We start from the raw sequence: 19,888 nt of genomic DNA, 5'->3' as shown, positions 1-19,888 counted from the left end.
TTATTTATGTATATGAGTATTTAGCCTTTGTATATGTGTGTGCGTGTGTGTATGCATGCCTGGTGCCCAAGGAGGTTAGAGAAGATGGTAGCTAAATCCTGTAAAACTAGAGTCACAGACAGTCATGAACTATGGGTACTGGCAACTGAATCTGGGCTTTTGGAAAAGAGCACCAAGTGCTCTCAACCGCTAAGATATTCCTCCAGCCCCCCCAAACATGACTTTTAACATGTTAAGTTAAAGTAATATTAAAACTTAATATGACTAATTAATTAATTTATTAATATTTAATATCACCAGTGTTAAAACAGAGGAACAATAAACATATTTATACATGTGTAGAAAATTTGGGGTTGGTGAGATGGCTCAGTGGGTAAGAGCACTGACTGCACTTCCAAAGGTCCTGAGTTCAAATCCCATCAACCACGTGGTGGCTCACAACCATCTGTAATAAGATCTGACACCCTCTTTTTTTTTTTTTTAGATTTATTTATTTATTCTATGTAAGTACATTGTAGCTATCTTCAGACACTCCAGAAGAGGGCATCAGATCTTGTTATGGATGGTTATAAGCCACCATGTGGTTGCTGGGATTTGAACTCCAGAGCCATCTCACCAGCCCCTGACACCCTCTTCTGGTGCGTTTAAAGACAGCTACAGTGTACTTATGTAAAATAAATAAATAAATCTTAAAAAAAAAAAAAAAAAAAAAGAAAAAAAGAAAATTTGTCACAGATACCATATGTTCAAATAACCTCAAACTATACACATAATTTCAGATGTCCTCCATTCTAAAAGCACTTTTGGCTCATCAGAACAACATGTGATTAACCTGGGGACCAAGTGGTGGGAGAGGAAGGGACAAATTAGCGAAAACAAACAAAAAACCCAAAAAACAACAACAATAAACAGAACAACACAAAACCAAACTAAATCCTACTATGAGACATAGTCTAGCTGGATATTTAGACTTAATGGTTTTAGCTGAAATCATTCACCTCAAAATGCATTTACTATGTTTACCTTAGCACACAGCACTATGTCCTATATAAAGTGCGTCAAGTCAGTTTCTCAACCAATGATTCCATGCTTCTAACTGGGTGTGACGGTGCCCACCTGTAATCCCAGTATTCAGGAAGTTGAGGCAGGAGTACTGAAACTTCCAAGGTCACTGGCTACACAGCAAGTTCAAGACCAGACTGAACTAAAGTAGCAAGATTTTGCTTCAATAAGCCAAAGGTCAGAAAGCACAGCTCAGTGTCAGAGGACCTAGCATGATGGGAAGCACCTGAGCATGGGGAAAAGGGGCACGCGATCCAAGTTTCAGAGTTAAGAGCTTGGAAATGATCAAATTTTTGTGGGTAACCAAATAATTACAGAAAACCGTAAGCATAACTTCTACCAAACCCTTTGTAAGTAAATACTCCTGATCAGCCAGGCTTGTTCTGAGCAGGGACAGATGGTTCTGACTGATGAACACATCCTTAAGAACTGCTCACAATAGGAGAGCTTACCGAAAGGAGGTAGTCCGTAAGTTTGGGTTGCCTGAGGGTAGACAGCGTAGGGTTGAGATTGCTGCAGTGTCTGGTACTGAGTCTGCCCAGGATAAGTGGTTTCCGAAACAGGAACTGAGAGGATGTGTGCGTAAGGTCTAGGAAAATCAAGAAAATGAAAATTTCCATATATGGCTCACTTAATTAATGAAAATGGGCAAACCAGTTAACATTACTGAAACAAAGAATTTAGGAATGAGATTAACTTTCCACAGTAAAATAACTTTTATAAGTGGTCAGAAAACACAAGTTTGGCCCTTTTCAGGTTCCATTATTAATCTTTCCAAAGAATAATTTTATGAAAAATCAAAGTTTCAAATATCTTCCCAAGTTCTAGCTATTACCCTACAAATGACTGTGTTGCACCAAGGCCCTAAGTGAGACTCAAGGATGACTCACTCAGTTATACCCTGTGTTTAGATAATGCTAAACTCTGGGCTGCAGTCAGTCAGCCTTGCCTAGCACTCATCTGACCCTTACCATCACAGACCCCAGACATCGAGGCTCAAGTCTGCTATCCCAGGACTTGGGAGGAAGAGGAAGCAGGAGGATCAGAAGTTCAGGGCCACCATTCACCACAGAGTGAATTCAGTCATCCTTCACTATATAGTGAGTTTGAGGCCAGCTACTTAAGACAGAAAGCAAAAGCAACACTTTAGAACAATGAACAATGAACAGAGCAGAACTTGTCACCTAGAGCACTTGGCCAACTACAGTTCTAAGACAAGGGAACTGAGGCTGATGGAGCAAGGACAAGCAGCCACATCAAAAAACAGGGTAGCTAGGTGGTGGCACATCCCTTTAATTCCAGCACTTGGGGAGCAGAAGCATTTGGAGTTCTGAGTTCGAGGCTAATCTGGTCTACTGAGTGAGGTCCAGGACAGCCAGAGGTATGCAGAGAAACCATCTCAAGGAAACAAAAAACAAAACAAAATATACATTAAAAACAAAAACAAACCCAGGAAGTAGAGATGTGCTCCAGTATCCTCAACTTGTCTGTGAAACAGGAGCCAGTTTGGCTAATAGACCCCGTAAGTAAGCTTCAGCACACTGCCACTAATTGGTGCCAGCCATACCAGGGACAGTCAGGGAATCAACTTCACCAGTGAAACCACAAAACTTCACCCTGGCTTGCTGACTTGTAGATATCCACTCTACTATACCGTGTTTGAGTGTGTGTGTGTGTGTGTGTGTGTGTGTGTGTGTGTGTATCTTCTACTTATTTGGCATATTAGGTTGTATGAAAAAGTGCTATTTATTAGGTATCAAAGTTTTAATAAACAACATAGGGCAAAAGGGTTCTATCTTAACAAGGAAAAGATCCCCCCTCACCTCAAAAAACCATCTTTGGGAGCAGATCATAAAGGCTAGAAAGAAGTAGCATGTGCACTGAGCAGGTAAACTATCCACAAAAGAGAGACAGAGTGTCCCAGGGCAAGAATACGCCCTGGCAAAGGAACAGAGAGAAGAGCAAAGGGCTTCAGCGTCCAGGAGGAAGCCTTACTCTAATCCTAATGGAGGCACACCGAGGAAGGACAGGAACATGTAACAGGGAGAAAGATAGGAGTGTGGCCCTCAGTGCCAGGCTAGAGTCCAGACAAATCCGAAACAACTGGAAGGCCCTAGACTCACTGCTTTCTAAAATGGATTAGAAGGGCGTAAAAATGGAGGTCTGGTTAAACAAGGGGATGAATGCAATGGTTCCTGTAAGTGGTGAAGGGGTGAGGATGAAGGCAAAGGGCACAGTGGAACAAAGTGTCTGAGAGCAGCAACTGTCTACACTTAGGGATGGATCTGCTGTATGCAACACTCATGTTCTAACAGTCTCAGAGATGTGCATTAACCAGATCTAAGCATGAAACATAATTCAGACAGGAGTTGCTACTCAAATCACATGAGATGACTTTGAAATAGTGTCTCAAAACAGTTAATTCCCAGATATTGTAAAGAACATACTCTTCTTCCCCATGCTTTCACAGAAAATAATACATTCGTTAGAATATTTCAAACATGAAATGAGAAGATTATTATCTCAATCTTTAGTCTCTGAAACTAATAACATGGTATAACTTATATAGCAAAAAGCTTGTGGAGTTGAATGGCACACCAAGGAAAACAAACCGGCTTTCTTTCCTAACAGCCTGCTAGTGATCTCGCACCTCTGCACCCAATCTCTTCATGACTCTCGCATCTGTAAGTAGGCAAGGACACGCTGGTTTAATGGGTACAGTTGTTTCTGTCTGTGTATGGGCACTCTTCATTAATACACAACTGCAACTTGGTACAAACATTGTTCTGTACCCTACTCACCTTAAAGATCACTAAACTGGCTATTGGCAAACACCGGCCTTATGCCGTGAAGGTCTAAAATGCACTTCTTTTTAACTTCAACCTTTACACTTATTCCAGCTCAAGCTCAACAGTTTGCAGTTGCTGATCTGAAGAAATGCTGAGCTGTGTTTACTGATCCATACATCAATGTAGAGAAAGGATCAGATCACACAAGTGCCACGATCAATGGGTTCCTAGGTAATAGTAATCTACTCCAGCCACTACCTGATCTGTACAAGGATGATACATTGAGTATATTTAGATGTGATAAAAATTGGAGTAAAGACAGAGAACAAGGGAGGTGAGAAAAGTTCAATATTAAATTTGTAATGAGCCTAGAAAAAAGTCTGGAAATAATTATTCAACTTACTTTGCAGAATACATTTGTGAGGTATAATCATTGGATGAGCGAGGGATGTAATCGGTGCATGTCATAACTGAAAGAAAGATATTATTAGGTAAAAAAATTAGAACATTTTAAAAAGTAATTGGAAAATTTATATATCTTACTATATGGTTCTTCAAAGTGAGTAACACACAAACTGGATGCCAAAAAATTTCCAAGAGTGCGAGAAAACTCCTCATCTCTACATTTACAGACCTGTATGCAGAGTTTAAAAGGCAGTGAAAGAAGCAAGACAGGATGGAGGGGGACAGATGGACACAGGAAACATCTGAAAATAAACATCTCTACTTCCTCGTCACTGACCTCAACTCTATAAAGCAAAACGTCCTAGGCTCTCAGCTATGCTCACTGAAACTTCGAAAGCCAATCCCATACCTAAGAAATCACACAATGCTTCCTCAATGTCCTCAGACTGGATGCTTACCCTACGTGGAAAAAGCCCTAGGAAGGACGAGTGAGAGACAGCTTTGGTAGAAGTCTCCAAGCTCACACTATTGCTACGTAGAACCAACAGCAGCACAGACGGGAGCAGGGTTTTGTATTACTACTTTCTGCTCTATACTAAAGGCTTTAAGTCTGGCCAAGCAGATGCTCCAAGACTCATGCAGTGAAGTGTCCACCTGGTGTCCTCTTGCCCTCCAGGACTTTTTCTGGAAAAAGCTGCAATGAAAGCTTGACCCTCATAATCACAACTGGGATAAAGGCTATAAATCTACAAATATGTGGCTCAAGACTGATAGGTGTAGAAAGCCACTCGTTAGGCTCCACTGCGGATCACTATACACAGAGCTGCACCATAAATGCTAGGCCAGGCTCCTGCCCTGTTCTGACTTTAACTGTTGCCAAGATGGACTGAAAAGGAACATCTGGCTTATATTAAGCTAGGTTACCTGAAAGAGTGACTTGTACAGAAAGGAAATGTCAGGAGAAGATAAGGGGCCATTTCATACCCAGGAGAAAGACAAACTAACACCTATGAGTTTATTATAAAAGATCTGGTACAATGCCATTGTTTGAGGTCTTTAAAAGATTATTAAAAGCTTGAAGATCACTTTTATCTATATTCAGATTGACAGAAACAAAGGTTATCTCAATTAGATACGAATATTTTATCCATCCTGGGACATAGACTAGGGTAGTTCAAATTCTGTAAGATGATTTCCTCTCCATTGACAGGTACTCAAACCCTTATCTACCGCTCCTCCAATGACAGACTAAGCCTGGAGCTTGGCAGTACCTGGAAACAGTGATAGATTACAAAGTCAGCCTGATATTATACAGTAGAGGGTTTAAAGTAGTACACTGCTTCGGAGTACAGAAACAATGGAGGATGAGGCAAAGAGCAGAGGTACAACCAGCACACCGTCTCATCAGCTTAGATGCTTGGAATAAGGAAGACTTTCCAGTCTCTCTCAGACAGTGATACAATGTCCTAGGATGAGCATGTTTGGGAGAGGATCTGATTAGGTAAAAGGAAAAAAAAAGTTTCTTACATATTATATATTACTTTGCTTTCAGACACGAAAGATTTCAAGTAGGTAGTTGGATACACAAATGAAATCAGAGAAATAACATATGAAATAAAAATGTGGTATTTGGGCATGAAGCTCCACACCTTTAATAAAAACACTCAGGAAGCAGAGTTAGGTGGATCTCTGTGAGTTCAAGGCCAGCCTGGCCTACTTAACAAGTTTCAGGGCAGCCAGGGCTACATTGAGAAACCCTGCTTCTAATCCCTAATAAATTAATTAGGCATTTGTTAGCAATGTATGACATTTAGAGGAATGTAATGGATGGAAGCATCTCTGAAGATGATGTTAGCCTAGAACTCAAGCCTGAGGCCTTCTAACATTCAAGTACAGCTAGAGGAAAGGTCATCAGAGAAGATAAGTGAGAGGAAACGTACTGAGACAGACTACAAGGAGAGAGAAACGTCTAGGAGAATTGGCAATATGACAGCAATCGAGGGCCTTGCTAAGCAGTTTCACGGGAAGAGACAAAAGAAGGAAAGTCCACCAGCTGAGGAGCAAACAGAAGGAAACAAGCAGAAGCAATTCTTTTCAGTGGTCCTGACGTGTCACGGAGACCTTCATACAAAAGATGGTAGCTCCCAGAGCAAGCCTCTGAGGAGAATTAAGAAGAGTGTGATCTGCAGGAGTGGAGGGGAGATAAGCATCATAGCAATCTTGGCCAGAGCGGACACAGAACACAAATATAGGATTTATATTTGACAAGAGCAAGAACCCCTTCAGTTCTAACAAGGAGGATATAAGACAGTATCAGTATAGATACGAACACAGGGAAGCCTGGAGGCAGGGGAGGGTGATCATGGAGCTGCTTGTGTGAAGCTTTTATCTGAGAAGACAAAAGTGAAGCATGAGGACAGGTAAGTGGATCCTGAGGTTTTCAAAGAAGCAGAGCTGTAACTTAAAAGGAAACAGTCATTAGAGAAACGAAGAAATGAAGCCCTGTGGTTATGACTAGCTTTAACTACTCAATGAAGTATATAATTCTAGCCAATAATGCTTAGTTATCTGTACACATTTATAGAGAAGAGAGAGAGCTGAGTTAAATTAGGATTGGGGTTTAGGATGAAAAAAATATAAAAGACATTAAAAACTGATAGGTAAGATTTCCTTGGTTTTAAGTTTTTGTTTTAATGCTCTTGAAGAACAGTCAGGCATTAGCCCACGGCTTTTTTGCTTTCTAATAAAATGCTACTACTTTTAGAAGTTCAACCTGCAAACAAAAATGAAGTCACTGAGTCTGACTCCTTGGATGAGGCTATCCATGAGGCTTGTCCTCAGCTGGTATGTTATCAGAAGAGTACACTGTGAACAGGAGAGAAGAGCCTTCCAGATAGTCTGGACAACCCAGACTCTGAGTGAAACCCAATTACATCCATCGTGCATGAAGCATGGTACTTACTTTCCTCTGACATGCTGAGATTTGACGCAAGGCTGGATGTCTCCGGCTTCTGATCACTGGCATCTGGGTTGTTTACTTGACTAGAAGAATAAGACAAGCACATCGGGTCTGAGCTGCTGCAATGCTGAATGGTAAAGTCAAACCCGGCTCCTCCTAGGCTAGCCCAGTGAAAAGTAAATCTGATGATCTTTCTATTCTTAGTTTTAGAACTAAGTTGGAAGAAGGCCAGGGCAGCACCTGCAGCCTCCGACTGCTCTTTTTCATAGCCCTAGACACCTTGAACATTTTATATCACTGGGAAGGCTCAGCTAAGTCACAGACCAGTCAATTTTCTTTCCTCTAAGATCACTCAACAAAACAACCCTGAACATCTAATAGTGCTATCACTTTAAAAATATTATACACATTGTATATGGATGGATCATAAAGTAAAGTGTTGACGTGTTTATACTATGAAACAGTGAACCAAGCTAGTTAACATACCCACTAGCTCACACACTTACTCTTTGTGTTAAGAACATTTGAAATCCATTCGGGTGGTTATTCTGAAAGATACAGTACCTTATTTCCATACTTTTCTATGTATCTGTTACTTTGGTTAAAAGTATATCAAAAGCCGGGCGTGGTGGCGCACGCCTTTAATCCCAGCACTCGGGAGGCAGAGGCAGAGGCAGAGGCAGGCGGATTTCTGAATTCGAGGCCAACCTGGTCTACAGAGTGAGTTCCAGGACAGCCAAGGCTACACAGAGAAACCCTGTCTCGAAAAAAACAAAAAAACAAAAACAAAAACAAACCCCAAAACAAAACAAAAAGTATAACAAAGTAGGGAGATGTCTTATTAGAGATAGTGGGTCATCATCAGCTACAAATCTTTTTTTTTTTTTTTTTTTTAAGATTTATTTATTTATTATTTATTTATGTAAGTACACTGTAGCTATCTTTAGACACTCCAGAAGGGGGCATCAGATCTTGTTACAGATGGTTGTGAGCCACCATGTGGTTGCTGGGATTTGAACTCAGGACCTTCTGAAGAGCAGTCGGGTGCTCTTACTCACTGAGCCATCTCATCCAGCTACAAATCTTAATTTGAAGTTTTTAAAGATTAAATTATGTTTGTCGCAAAGGAGTTCTGAACCCTTAAAACTGTTCAGTTTGTTGTATTTCTCCTACTGAGAAGAGCTCAGTTTGATGTGTTGGTGTACACCTATAACCCCAGCACTAGGGAGATTTAAGGCAGAAGGATCAGGAGTTCAAGGCCATCTTCTAACAAATGAGTCTGAGGCCAGCAGAGGCTATAAAAGTCCCTAAGAAACTACAATGCTGCAAGCATGCCCTAAAGTTCTGGAATAGAGATGACTCCAGGTTGAGTCCTTTAGAGTGTTTTCCTCCTTTTCTTTCCTTTTAAGTCCCAGAACTCCATCACTTCCAACCACTAGAGCATACTGGTGAGAGTACGGATTCTAACTGCATGGAGTGACTCACTCCTAATTCTAGTACTTGGGATGCTGAGGCAGGAGGATTTATCATAAGTTTAAGGTCAATATGGTTTATAAAACTAGTTTAAAACCAGTCTGCAAAAACAGAATGAGACCCCCATCTTGAAAAAACTAGTTAACTTTATCACTGAGTACAAGCATTAGAGCTGGAATGCCAAGTCAGAATTCACATTCCAATAACTAGCTGGATGGCCTGAACAAGTCACTAAACTCTCTGGCCTCCGTCTGTCAGTGAGGACACAAACAGAACCCACCTCACTGGGTTAGAGGAGTAAGGACATAAAAAGTAGGCAAGTCCAGACACAAGAACACAGTAATAACAGCTGTTCTATTTCTGTTTCCAGCCAAGCACCCTTCCCACATTTATGTCGCCTGATACAAACCTGTTTTACTCTCTCCCTAGAGAGGAAAAGACTCCTGCACCACAAGCTCTACATCTGAGGATAAAAACGCCTGCGGTAAAAGTAGCAGCTTTTAAAGCTCTCACTGGACCTTTGAAGCTGACCTCTAATATCAAAGCATTCACTTAAAAAGAACTTTCTTCTGATATATTTTAGACATTAAGTTAACTTTTCAGTTACATTTATTTGTTTGTTTGGAACTCACTCTGTAGACCAGGCTGGCCTCCAACTCAGAAATCCGCCCGCCTCTGCCTCCCAAGTGCTGGGATTAAAGGTGTGTGCCACCACACCTGGCAGTTTGTTTTTTGAGACAGGACCCCACTATGTATCTCTGGCTGGCCTGAAACTTGGTAAGATGGCCTGGACTCAAGTTCACAGATCCATCTGCTTCTGCTTCCTACATGCTGGGAGTAGAGGCATGCATCACTATGCCTGCTACATTTAATTTTTTTTAACTATCATTTTTTAATATGAGTTTTGCCAGCATACATGTATGTGGACCATGTGTATGCCTGGTACCCACGGATCCAGAAGAGAGCATCAGATCCCCCAGAATTGGAATTACAAACACTTGTGAGTCAGCATACGGTGCTGAATAAAATCCTGCTCCTCTGCAAGAGCAGCAAGTGCCTTTAATGGCTTAGCTATCTCTCCAGCCTGGAAATTTCATTTTTAATGTTAAAATTTCAAAATTCAATTTTATCTCTGTTCAAATGATTTCACTTTTAAACACCAAACTACTATCCAAGTTAGAACCATGGAAATTACATGGAAAAAGAAATAAATGACATGATTAGTTATACTGGTACAAACCGAAATGGCTAAATTATTACAGTGACCTGAATTTTAGATAAAAGTTAAGGACTTCTGAGTCCCATCTCAAACCTGCTTAAATAGAATTCACACAAGGAGGAACTCGAAATTGGATCCGAATTTCTGACTGCAATGATAGTTTATCTTTCCTGTATATTTGGGTAAGTCTGATTTTCAAACTCATATCCACTGCTAAAGAATATTTTTAGATCCTGAATCTCAGAATATGCCCTCATATCCACCGGGCATAGCATCTCCAAAGGGCATTTGATTCCAGTTTGATTCTAGAATTTTGTCATAACAAAGTCCTGTTCACATGCAACGCAGGATGCACAGACTAGAGACACAGCACCAAGACAGTAAATTCACTCTAGCACTTTGTTAATATTTAAAATTGTCCCTAGGGAAACTATACACTGTCTGAAAATACTATTACCTTCAGGACATATAAATGTAAATTTTTGCTTAACAAAAAATTGCTTAAAAATAAAAATGAGCAAAAAAGGTCAGACTTTATAAACTGCACAGTTCAAATACCTTCTCATTCAACAGAGCTCCTGTCTGTTATCAATGATTGATAGATGAAAGAGAAACATAAAAGTATTATTTACCCTTAAAAGGAAGGAAATTCTAGCCGGGCAGTGGTGGCACAGGCCTTTAATTCTAGCACTTGGGAGGCAGTGGCAGGTAGATCTCTAAGTTTGAGGCCAGCTTAGTCTACAGAGTGAGTACCAGGACAGCCAGAGCAGAGAAACCCTGACTCAAAAAAGAAAAAGATAAAGAAAAAGGAAAAGGAAAGAAAAGGAAAGGAAAAGAAAATTCTGATCCATGCTATAAAGAGACTTTGTGTATCTATATATGTCTTTTTGACTATGTACATAATCTTATAGCCCTTTACATGAAGTTTTTAGAATAGTCAAGCCCACAGACTAATGTCACAAAATCAGAAAGTAGAAACAGGCTGGGGCGGTGGGGGTAGGGATGTACAGGGAAGTTTTGCTTAGCAGATATAAAGTTTCAGTGTGGAAAGGCAAGACGTTAGAGCTGGATGGGGCTGACAGTCACACAAGTTCATGTACAAGCTGCTGCTCAATCATATTCTTAAAAACGTTGTAAGGGCTGTGGGATGTAGCTCAGTGATAAAGCTCCTCCCAGCACACACAAGGCGCTGGATTCAATCCATAGCATGGTGGCTCAACTCTTTAAATCTCAGTACTGGGCTGGAGAGATGGCTCAGTGGTTAAGAGCACGACTGCTCTTCCAGAGGTCCTGAGTTCAATTCCCAGCAACCACATGGTGGCTCACGACCTTCTATAATGGGATCTGATGCCCTCTTCTGGTGTGTCTGACAGCTACAGTGTATTCATATAAATAAATAAATAAATAAATAAATAAATAAATAAATAAATAAATCTCAGTGCTTAGGAAGCTAAGGGTCACAAGTTAAAGGCCAGCACGGTCTATACAGTAAGACTCTGTTAAAGGACGAAGGAGTAAATGGTACATTTTATGTTAAGGATACTTAAAACTTATCAAAGGCGGGGGGGGGGGAGAACTTCAGGAAAAGATAAAGTTAGTAGGTGCTTTATTTAGCAGAGCAGGAGAAATGACTTCTCAGAAAAAGGAAAGAGGAAGTATCCACAACAGATCTCATGAGAAGCAAGATGCTTTTATTTATTTATTTAATTTTTATTTATTTAATTTTTTGGTTTCTCAAGAGAGGGTTTCTTTGTGTAGCCCTGGCTATCCTGGAACTTGACTTGTAGACAAGGCTGGCCTTGAACTCACAGAGATCTGCCTGCCTCTGCCTCCTGAGTGCTGGGATTAGAGTGCACCTGGCAAGGTGCTTCTTTTTAAATATCTCTTAATTTGTCTTTGAATTAGGTAGCAAGTTCCCTAGCTGAGTGAATAAAAAAAAATGGGAATTAAAGAGAAAGGGAGAAGACCAGAGGCAAAGATAAAAGGAAGAAAGATTTAGGATGATTTTTAGACACTGGGAAGTCAGACACACCACTGAAAGCATCAGTGAACAAGACTGCACCAGTGCAGTTTTGTGCTGTTCTAGCACAGTGTTAGTGATGGCGGCAGATGAATGATCTGGGTTTAGGAAAAGTTGTGAGTGTGTTGGCAAGTAGATTGGGAATATGTATAGAATAGGTGGACAGTTGTGTTGATGCAAGAACATACTCTTGCTGGCAAGCATAACACTGGAAAAGAGCAGAGAAAGCTATCATTCCCAAGCCTGTCTACAGTAGTAGATGATGGCATAGGAGACAAAACATGTGGTGCTAAAATGAGGCCTCCTTTCTACAAGAATGGACAAACATCTAGGGCATCGCACTCAACTGACAGTTAATGCCAAATTCTGTATTCGCCTTATTTCAGCTCTTCTTCCAGGTTTGTATACTGTATATTTGACTGAAGAATATATCATTTTTTCATTTGAGTTTCTCTACAAATGTCCGGAGGCAGAACAACAAAAGATTTGCATATATCTTAGAGGAAAAGCTGTATTGGAAGAGCAGTTGTTTGTTGTTTTTTGAGATAGAGGCTTGCTAAGTTGCCCAAACTAGTCTCTGGTTTGGGGTTTAATAAATCCAGTTTAAAGAGAAGTTTTAATCTGAAACCAAGTAATTTCCAAATGTAAAGGTGACAGTGAGAACTAAGAAGCAGTCAGCACAAAGCACACCCCACACTAACCAGCACAAGGCTGAAAATTAAAGCAGATGGTTAAAAAGAAGCTCAGTTTTACAAATACCTTAAAGTCTGTTCTCTTGGTTCCTGCATCTTGGCTTTTTTCACCTGTAAACATCAGCACACATAGAAATCAGCGCAGTGATCTGATTCTGAAACCCTAGTTGTTCAAACACAGTATCTCAGCATCTCAGGCAGTGGGCTTGAGGAACTCTCACTATAAGAAATTCTGTAGCCTCCAGTCCTTTATATTACCTCACATAGTTCTCATGTACTTCAGCTATCTCTCAATCACTTATAATACATAACACGATGTAAGTACTATGTGAATAGTTGCTATACTGATCACTTAGGAATTAGGAAATGGGAATGTCTGAAGAATGTGTATACAGAAATAGCCTCTGTCCATTATATTCACTTTCAGTTGGTTAGATACTGACATATACTGACTGACACTTGGAAGAGAAGGTTGACTATATATTAACTAATATGCTAGTATTTCATTTTGTTCTGACCTAAAATGTCATTACACATAAATGTGGAACTTTTGTAATAGTAGTTACTTGCAATAAGCCAACCAAGAGGCATGCGGACTTTAATAAAGAATCTAACCCCATTATAAAAGTGGGTGAAGAAGATGTAGCCCAAGGAAGGAAAACAATGTTTTAAACAGAAACTAAATTGGAAAAAAAAAAAAAATCAATGACAGTTTACTACCTAACGTAATTTTAGAAGAGAAAGTTTCAGCTGTTAAACCACCAGGTTTACACCTTTAAATAATACCCTAGGGTTTGACTCAACTGAGAACCCTAGTATGATAACATATGCATTTAGTCTTAGTGCTGTGGAGGGACAGGGCATGTGGGACTCAGAGAGTTTGATGTCGGCTTGCTCTACAAAGCAAGTTCCAAGGACAGCCAAGGCTATAAAGAGCCTGTCTAAAAACAAACAAACCAGAAAAGAAAAGAAAAGAAAAGAAAAGAAAAGAAAAGAAAAGAAAAGAAAAGAAAAGAAAAGAAAAGGAAAAGGAAAAGGAAAATTATTAGTCTAAGGTGACACCGGATAAACTGAATAATTTAGTGAGGTAAAGAGGGAGAACTTGTATCAGAGAGTGGAGAAAAGCTGCTATGTTCAGAAACAACAACAACAACAACAACAACAACAAAACAATCAGGCAAAAGGGCTCACTGATAGTAAAGAACATGAAATTCACTGTTCTGAAAACCCACTGCGCCTATGAGTAGCATGTCTGAAGGAAGTGATGCTGACAAAAGGCGGCCTGATCACTGCGGCCCATCCTCAGGAACCAGATTAGGGAGCTCAGGTCTACCTCAAGGATAGCAGGGAGTCTTTGAGCACTGCAAGATAACACAGTCTACTCTCAACTTTAGACACCATTCTGATAAAACAAAGATAGAAAATGGATAGGAGGGAGACATTAAATGTAAAAACATAAAGAGGCTACTGGACCAACCCAGACGGGAGACGATGCCCTAAGTAAACTGCAGAGTAAACTAAGACCATGGCTGGACTGTGCTGGTTTTACATATATTTCCCTATATTGTCCACTTCGTTATGATCATTTTAAAACTGTGTGCTAACTTCAGGAATTAGATAGGGATGAGTTGCTAAACCAAATTGCTTGTGACACAAAAACATGTACACACATATATACAATTGAGAAATCTGAGAACAAACGAAGGGGAATGATCTCATCAATTTAAAGCATTTGTTGTCCCTCAAACACATGGGAGGCATAAAGCCAGCATTCTTAATTCATTGTGTAACATGGCAAAACAGGAAATAAAATGGTAGACACCCCCCCCCCTTTTTGTTTCAGGACAAGGTTTCTCTTTGTAACAGCCCTGGCTGTCCTGGAACTTGCTTTGTAGACCAGGCTGGCCTAGAACTCATTACTCATAGGGTTCTGCCTGTCTGGTCTCCTAAGGGCTGTGATTAAAGGCATGTGCCCCCACACCTGGCTATGTAGATCCTTTATTATTTTTTTGGAAAAACAGTCACATCTAGCAAATAATTATACCAGGTTGCATTTAGCTAATAAGGAGAGGAAACCATCAAATTACAAATAGCTTTGTAATGTTATCATAAGCAACCTTACAAAATATGTACAGGTGGAGGACCCTTTCTTTCTCTCTGCTGGTGTAAGACTCTGCTCGTACAGAGAAAACATAGAGTAACTAAACCTAGGAAATACCCAAAAGCTAGCTTGGAGATGAAGCACCCGCTTAACATGAGTGAGGCTCTGGGTTCAATTTTTAGTACTGGAGACAAGAAAACAAAAACAAAACAAGACAACAATCACCACACACACACTCACTCACACACATACAGACACAAATAAAAAGTAAGAAAGGGAGGAGAGAGCCTACTGCAATTTATAGAATGAATATCCATGAAAAAATGTTAGCATTACCTGGTGCTCTGAAGAATTTGCCAATATTTTAGTATCATTTGAGCCACTCATTTTAAAAGTTGAAACTGTCAACATTACTACCGAATGTCACAAATTCTTTTCCGATCCTCAGTTTGTGGTTGCTGTTAATGTGTTGACATCCCAGCAGCACAGGTCTGCAGTTCCACACCCACTCCCACATCCCGCCCCGCCATCACTGTTGAGCAAAGCAGCAGCAGGACTCTGCAGCTGTTTCAGACGGCTCTCTCATTCGCTAGAACTTGTTCTGTAGAAAATCAAACTGCTCTGATAATTGTGGTTCTCAGTCTCAGGTCAACCAGACAACTGATTATGGTAGCACACGCCTGTGCTCTAAGCACTCAGAGACAAAGGCAGGAGGACTGCCTGTAGTTTAAGGCCACCTGAACCTGAATCACAAACTAGGATTTTTGTCTCAAGGAAACAAGTGGGCTTATGAAGTAAAACTCCCTCGTCTGGAAGGTGGTGCGCTCCTGCACTCTCAGGCCCAGGAGCTGAAGGCGGAGGCTCAGGAGTGTCAGGCCAGTCTGGGCTTCTCTTAGTAAGGCACTACCCCCAAAACAGTAAGAAGGACCCGTTGGGGAGACTGTCCTTTATAGCCTACAGACTACTCCTCTCTGTGGAAGAGAAAGACTGGAAGTCAGAGCTGACTTGGTCATTCCTTCTGAGCAGACTGCAGCAGAGCCACTTGTTCTATCATATTTGGGATCTCTACTGCAACCTGTGGACAGCTGGTCTCCTGAAAATAGACCGACAACTCTTCTTCTAAAGTCTTTTCTTTAAATGGTAAGTCCTCCATGTTTTCTTGGATTCTGTACTTGTCTACTTAGCATCTACAAATTTTAGGGCCTACCTAGAGGACAAAGCTGTTTGTATCTTACCTAGAATTCAGAGCTTCCCTCTACCTAACTCAAATACCCCTTCTTTAGATATTGTTTGAGACAGGGTCTCATGTAGCCGGTGCTGACTTAGAACGCATTTTGCAGCAGAGGCTGGGCTTGAACACCTCATACTCCTGCCTCCACTTCCTAAACATCTCCATTAGGGTTTCCATTGATGTGATAAACACTGTGACCAAAAGCCACTTGAGCAGCAAAGGATTTATTTCATCTTACACATCTAGGTGATAGCCCTCACTGAGGAAAGCCAGAGCAAGAACTGAAGCAACAACCATGGCGGGTGCTGTTACAGGCATTAAGATGGGAGCCATTTTCTCAATTGAGACAACCCTAGCTTCTGTCAAGTTAGCAAAAAACAAATCACTATACCAAGTGCTGGCTGGACTCCTGGTCTGCAGCCGCTGGTGGGCCACCCAACGCTTACATTCCTGTTTTCCCTGTTCTCAATCACAACACAGCCTGTGAGAATTATTGTAATGAGTTATACCATTTCTGCCTGTCTCATCTTTATGTAGGAAAGCTAAGGAAGCCGAAGGCCACGTGTCCCCTGGATGCTTTCTGCCTCCTTCTGACACTGGTGCCCTCCCTGTGGTCTGTTTGGGACAGTGTGCCTTTCCAACAGCACTGATGTGTCCATGTGTTTACATGGTTGCCCTGACACATTTACACCAGGAGCACAAGCAAATAAGAAAGTGACTTTCTGTAACAATAACCACACAACAGACATTCTAGGTTTAAAGTGCTTCAGTGTCTTACCTTCCTCTAACATGTAGGCTTTGCATAATGCTATAGAAACTGACCAGAGCGTGAAGGAATGGAAGCAGAGTAGAAGAGATGAGCCATCAGCAGGTTAGTCTCACAGTTCTTGTTACTTTATAGGAAGGGGGTAACTAACGAGTCCCATTTCAATAGCATGTTAACATTTGCGTAAGTCTTTGATTTTATAAATAGACTTTTGTCTTACTAAACACTCAATGATGCCCTTTTCCTTGGTACATTTAGTATCTATAGTTCAACTGTTTGCTAACAGTGTACTTCCTATATATGTTGTTCAGGATGATTTCAACACTATTACTCCCCTGATTATTAATAACACACATTTAATCATTTCAAAAGGCCTTTTTATTAGCTGCTTATGGCTCCCTAACTTTTATAGTTACCTTGTCTGAGAGGGTTAATGGAACGGCAAAGTAATCATGAGTATGAAACTCTCAACACATAAAGAAAGAGCACCACTCATCTGGTAACACTGAGTGCACCAAAGCGATTCCTTAGCATTAAGACAGCCAAGTTTGAATTTAAAAGCATCAACATGTCAGGCAAGGCAGTCCACATCTGTGATCCCAATCTGGGAGGCTGAGGTAAGAGGATCGCACATTTGAGGCCAGCGGAGACTGCATATAGCCAAATAAGAGAACATAAAACATTGCTTTCTTAGAGGGAAATTACTAAGGAATCTGTTCTTTACTCCCGTTTCTCATTTGGATTCTGTACATATAATTGAGTAATATTCAAAATCCCTTAGATTCACTTTTATACAACCAAACTGAATTTGAAGGAAAAACTCACCGGTTGCTCTGGTAGGTCTTGTTCTTCTTCCATGAGGACCACTACTTCTTTACACACTTATGGGACTGAATTGCAGGTCTCTGCGGTCTTCACAAACTGTTTGTAAAAGGGGGAATTCAAAGCTTTATATACTTGTAATCTATTATCATTGAGGCCATCACAGAATAACTTTTTAATATTTTGCTACTCAAGCTAGCATTCTACGTTAGTTCCAATCTCGAAATCTCAAACTTGCACGTGGCTCTTCAACACTGACATGCTGTTCCAAGTCACGAGAGCTGTACACAATGACTTCTGTAAGGCCCTGCAGAAGCCAACACGTGGAGTCACTTCTACTGGTTACTATAGTGCCTAATGCATTAAACACTTTACAATGACAGCCATGTGAAGATAATAAAACAGTTTTTTTTAAGGATTAGGGTTACATTTAAAATGATAGAGACTGGCCTAGCAGGTCAGTAAGTTATGATAACATCTAACCTGCTTTAATGTGGAACATTTACATAACTGTTAACAGACACACAGAATGGCTTTAAATAGGACAAACTGGAAAATCAATTAAATATATCACAATCAACTATCTATCTATATGTAATCAATTTAAATGAAAATGTAATTCTTCTGGATCTCGATAAAGCAAATAAACAGGTAAAGTGAACCCTTAAATATGAGAATTAAGGAAAAATAATTACGTAAAGCTAGGATCCAGTTTAATCTGAAATAATGAACTTCCACTAAATATACTAGGTAATTATTTAAATAAACCTACTTTTCAAACACTACTCTTCTGGTCCTAATTTTTAAACAAAAGAAGAAAACCACCATCTTTGACCTGCTAACAGGGATACATTATAAAAAACGAAATACTCCACCCCTACTTAACCAAGGCTGGCTGTTTCCTAGAGAAAGACTGCTTAAGTCTCACCTGAATGGTTTCTCCTACCAACCATCGAATGAAACATAACATACAGTTAAAGTAAGTTCAGACTCCTGCTGCAGCAATAATGAAACAAACAAGAGAAGCAGAAAAACCAAAGCCTTTGTTTCTGCTGGTACTCACTCAACTTGTGTGGCTCTCATTTGTACAATACAATATACTGTTTAGAACCACGCATAAAACCAGGAAAGGACAGAAAACAATTACGAGCAGATAAAACAAAACAAAACAAAACAAAGAAACAAAAAAAAACAATTACGAGCAGATGAAAAACTTTAACAATTAGATGATAAAGCTTTACTACTTCCTCTGCTCTTAAATGTCAAAAGAAAACCAGTTTAAAGGTCAGAAGTATTTGATGCTCAATGCACTCACGTGTGGCTCATGCAGAGCCTCAAAAGCTGTGTTCCGAGTATATGACGCAGACAACCCGCACTGTGGAATTACAGGATGCAAAATGAAAGCTCACAGCTACAACCTTCCCCGACTTGTTTTGCTCAACACAGAAGAGTATAATCTATGTGACCATGAAACTGATTTGTAACTGTAAAAACTAAACACTTTTTGTCTTACCAGTTTATGATTACTTTAATTAAAATCTGTGTGATTACTGCACTATGCAAACATACATTAGTAAATACATGCCTTCAACCCATAAGCACAAACAAAATAGGATCAAATTATTCACTCTTTAGTTGTTGACAGTGAATCTTACCAACACAGAAAGAGTGGTAACACTTCATGGTTTCTTAATCAGGATAGAAATGTAAAAACTGCAATCTAAAGTTTTTTCCAAGAATTGCTCTAAGCAAAGAGGAAAAGGAATCTCTTCCCTGGGGCAGAGTTAAAGTCATTATTAAAAATAACAGTAATAGCCGGGAGTGGTGGCGCATGCCTTTAATCCCAGCACTTGGGAGGCAGAGGCAGGCAGATTTCTGAGTTCGAGGCCATCCTGGTCTACAAAGTGAGTTCCAGGACTACACAGAGAAACCCTATCTCCAAAAACCAAAAACCAAAAACCAAAAAAAAAAAAAAAAAAAGACTGTAATAGTATTTTTAATTTTATTTTTAAACACAAAACTAATTTACTTTAAAAATCTGAATATTAAAAGAACACAAATTCTTTTACAGATCAAAAAGGGGTGATAAGTTTTAAAAAAAATATTACTTAAATATACATAATCAAATGTTCAAACTATTCAAACTAAAACAGAAATAATTTAAGGTAAGGTAAGTTATATAATCTTGAGCTATTCAAGAAGAATTATGTAGTAAGTTATAAGGTGACTTCATTATGGAAACATTAGAAAATAATTTCCTCTACTTCTGTTTTTTCTTTGAAAATAAACATTCTTGTTAACACCTCTAAAACTCCCAATCTCTTTTCTCTCAGCTTTTCCTCTGAAGAG

At 39.9% G+C, this 19,888-nt stretch overlaps 1 protein-coding gene across 3 annotated transcripts in view; it reads right to left on the bottom strand.

The window, feature by feature from the left end:
* Nucleotides 1-19,888, bottom strand: part of Eya3 (EYA transcriptional coactivator and phosphatase 3) — an 81,655-nt gene that overhangs the window by 45,943 nt on the left and 15,824 nt on the right. For 2 of the 3 annotated variants that reach the window (XM_029539662.1, XM_021199707.2), the window contains exons 2-6: nucleotides 17,543-17,638; nucleotides 12,687-12,730; nucleotides 7,219-7,298; nucleotides 4,255-4,321; nucleotides 1,515-1,651 (exon numbers count right to left, since the gene is read on the bottom strand). In XM_029539662.1, coding sequence (XP_029395522.1) covers nucleotides 1,515-1,651; nucleotides 4,255-4,321; nucleotides 7,219-7,298; nucleotides 12,687-12,730; nucleotides 17,543-17,575 — 361 coding nt within the window. In that variant the 5' untranslated portion in view covers nucleotides 17,576-17,638. Of the gene's footprint in view, nucleotides 1-1,514; nucleotides 1,652-4,254; nucleotides 4,322-7,218; nucleotides 7,299-12,686; nucleotides 12,731-17,542; nucleotides 17,639-19,888 lie in introns of those variants that run through there. The other variant, XM_029539663.1, reaches the window with a different exon arrangement.

This window comes from Mus pahari, chromosome 6, assembly GCF_900095145.1.
Source record: "Mus pahari chromosome 6, PAHARI_EIJ_v1.1, whole genome shotgun sequence".
Classification (NCBI taxonomy): domain Eukaryota; kingdom Metazoa; phylum Chordata; class Mammalia; order Rodentia; family Muridae; genus Mus; species Mus pahari.
This window is presented reverse-complemented; position numbering and strand designations above follow the sequence as displayed.